At 47.1% G+C, this 2,892-nt stretch overlaps 1 protein-coding gene across 1 annotated transcript in view; it reads right to left on the reverse strand.

The window, feature by feature from the left end:
- The window catches only part of LOC104408629 (laminin subunit beta-1-like), a gene marked incomplete at its 3' end in the record, with an annotated part of 19,812 nt that extends 17,772 nt beyond the window's left edge, over nucleotides 1-2,040 (reverse strand). The window contains 1 exon segment of the mRNA XM_010018282.1: nucleotides 1,881-2,040. Coding sequence (XP_010016584.1) covers nucleotides 1,881-2,040 — 160 coding nt within the window.
- Nucleotides 2,041-2,892: the final 852 nt, after the last annotated feature.

Genomic DNA, 2,892 nt, shown 5'->3' on the forward strand with positions numbered 1-2,892 from the left:
GAGGGCGGCCATGCCGGGGGGATGGGGGGGGGGGGCAGGCACCAAGGACCTGCTGAAGAGTATGGCACATGGGATCCCTGTGCATCATCTGCACCGACCATGCTACACCCAAAGCGTGACCCTGTACTGCCATTATTTCAGGCTGCATAACATGGCCAACATCACTGGATGTAGGCTAAGGATGGGGACTGCTGTGGTCTGGATCCAGCCACCAAAGCACCCAGTGGCTGTTTCAACTGGGAATGCTGAGTCTGGACTTGTGTGGTGATCCTGGGCTACCCTCACACACTGCAGTCCATCTGGCAGCAACAGAGGCTTGAGCTTCCGCAGCCCTAACATCCCAAATCTCACCAATAGCTGCTAGGGGCTGTTTCCCAGCTTTCTCCACTTGCTCTGATCTCTCCTGTCCATCCAGATGCAGGAACAGTTCCTTTACAACCTGGTTTTGAAATACTCTTAAAGCAAGTATCACAGCCCTACTTTGCAATCACGAGAGCTAGGAAACTGGTGAGAAGCAAAAGGTTTTCCAGCCTTTGCTGTCTACCTACAGTCAAGGACTCTACACAGAAAAGAAGAAAAACAGTTACAAGTGTTATTTTGTCATGTGAAAAGACCTCTCAAAACAGATGGATGCTCATTATGCTGTAGTTAGAAATTAAAAAAGTAAATAAATCAAGATTCACAGAGAGAAGAAAGGGTAAGAAATGAAAATAATAAACCCACAAAGTGCTTAAATTTTCCACCAGCTGTAACATTATGTGGAGCGTGCAGTGATGCTTCCTTCTGCTGCATGCCTGAATAGAAGAAAACATGAATTGGACAGAAAGAATCATTTGTTTTTTATTGTTGAAGGACATTTTCCTGACCTTATGAGCTAAGAACTTTTCTGTGTGGATGCTGCCAAGCCTGTTGCAAAAAACATGAATTATTTGGAATGCCAGAAGAGAGCTGCTGGAGACAAGAGGCTTGCTAGGCTGATCTAGCAATGGTTAAAAATTATTTAGTGAAAACCTTTCTTTACTGGGCAGCAGAAATGTTTCAAATATTACCATTTCTTTTCATACACAGCAAGACAGCTTCTGCCAATGTATTTGCAGAAATCCCATCCCGTCCAGCTGGCTTTAAGGCTTCAGGGTAGAACTGCTGTTTGAGAAATCTCAGTGCCTTGTTTTGTGTATGAAGGCATGCCAAAGCATAACCATAAAAGCAAAAAGGGCGGAGGAAGGATTTAAAACAAAGCCACCAAACTAACACACAATATGTTGGGTTTTTTCTAACTAGCTGGCTTGTTTCTGGTGTTCATTTTACTGTTTGGCATATGGATACAGAAATGCAGGGAGCCAGGAGGGAGAAGGCAGTTTGCCGGGTAAGAGATACCCCCGGCTTTGCTCCGCCAGGGTAGGACGGGAAACAGGAGGTCTGCGGGAAGGACGGCAGTCCCAAGCCTCCTCCTACCCTCCACACCCTCCTCCAGCCCAGCGCCGGGGAAGCCCTGTGGTGCTCCCTTGGCAGCGCCGCCACGGGATATTTCTCCTGGAAGGCTGCTCCACTCCCGCTGCCCAAACACAAGGGAGATCTGGAGCCAGTGAGGGAAACTGGTCTCTTTAGGAAAGGATTCCTGCACAGCGGTGGGACAGCTCTTTACAGCACTCTGAGGGATGAGGAGGCTGCTGAGGGGGCTTCATTGTGGATTAAGGACTGCTCCAGGGCACACAAAAGAAGCCAGTTTTACTCAGCTCTCCTCGAACAGCACGATCCCTCCCAGGGCAGTAATCAGCAGGCCACAGATAACAGCAAACCTGCAGGTACCCTTAAACAAAAGGAGGGAAAACAGCTCCCAGCCCTGGAAATGGCTCCCACGTGGCAAACCCCCTCCGTACCATTTTCTGACTGCCACCAGAGCTTCAGGCGATTGGGTGCAAATGTGGTGACAACGTTCTCAATGCGATGACTGTCAGGATTGAGAGTATCGTGAAAGGGATCCTCGGAGTCACATATGAAACATTTTTTGTCCTCCTGAAACAACAAAATAATCAGCATTACTGATTTTATCCGTGGGGCAATAGTTGCTTCCTGCAGATAAGAGTGTTTTCCATCCGTATCACATTCCACTCTTTTTGCCTGCAGGAGTCATCAAAGGGTTTTTTTTGTTGAATTGGTAAGTGTATTTACCTTTATGAATTAATGCAAATTGCCAAATGGAAAATATGTCAGGAATTTCATAAACTGTATTTTTAGGAGAAGTATTTTTTCTATCGAAATTGCAGTTTCAGGAAATCTCTTCTAGCTCAAGAGATTCTCCAGCAGAAGTCAGAACCAAAAGCAACATCTACAGAAAATTGCTGAATTGCTTTTGTACAAACACACGTGCAAAACTGCATCTTCAACAACTTGTGCAAAATAACGTTGGCTTTTTGGACCTAGCTTGGAGATGTAAGCTCCTGGCATTAGGGATCCCTCCAATGAGCCTCAGTGATTTAGAGACTGAGCCCTTTCTGAACAGGGTTGACTTTACCCTGAATCCAGCTTGTCAAGCTCCATTCATCTCCACCTGCCACTGCAATCCCCAACTACGCACATAAGCTCAGTTTGCACACACTACAAGGTGTGCCCATAAAAACCCAGCTGCGTGCAAGTCTGGCATGCGCTGCTTGGATGCTTCTTCACCAGGAGGACGAAAACCCATCATGACTATTTACTATGAACAATGCTGGTTTCCCATTGTGCTTGTTGCCCAAACCCAACACTTCCCAATTTTGCAAGATAAGATGCAAATCGACCCAGAAGGGAGGGTTCCTGCCCAAACCACCTCATGGTTTGGCAGAAAAGCACATCGCACTGTGGCGAGGGAGCCCCCCCCCCCCACGAGGTCTTGGCGCACACAACACACAC

This window comes from Nestor notabilis, unplaced genomic scaffold (genome assembly GCF_000696875.1).
Source record: "Nestor notabilis isolate BGI_N333 unplaced genomic scaffold, ASM69687v1 scaffold22317, whole genome shotgun sequence".
NCBI classification, from domain to species: Eukaryota; Metazoa; Chordata; class Aves; order Psittaciformes; family Psittacidae; genus Nestor; species Nestor notabilis.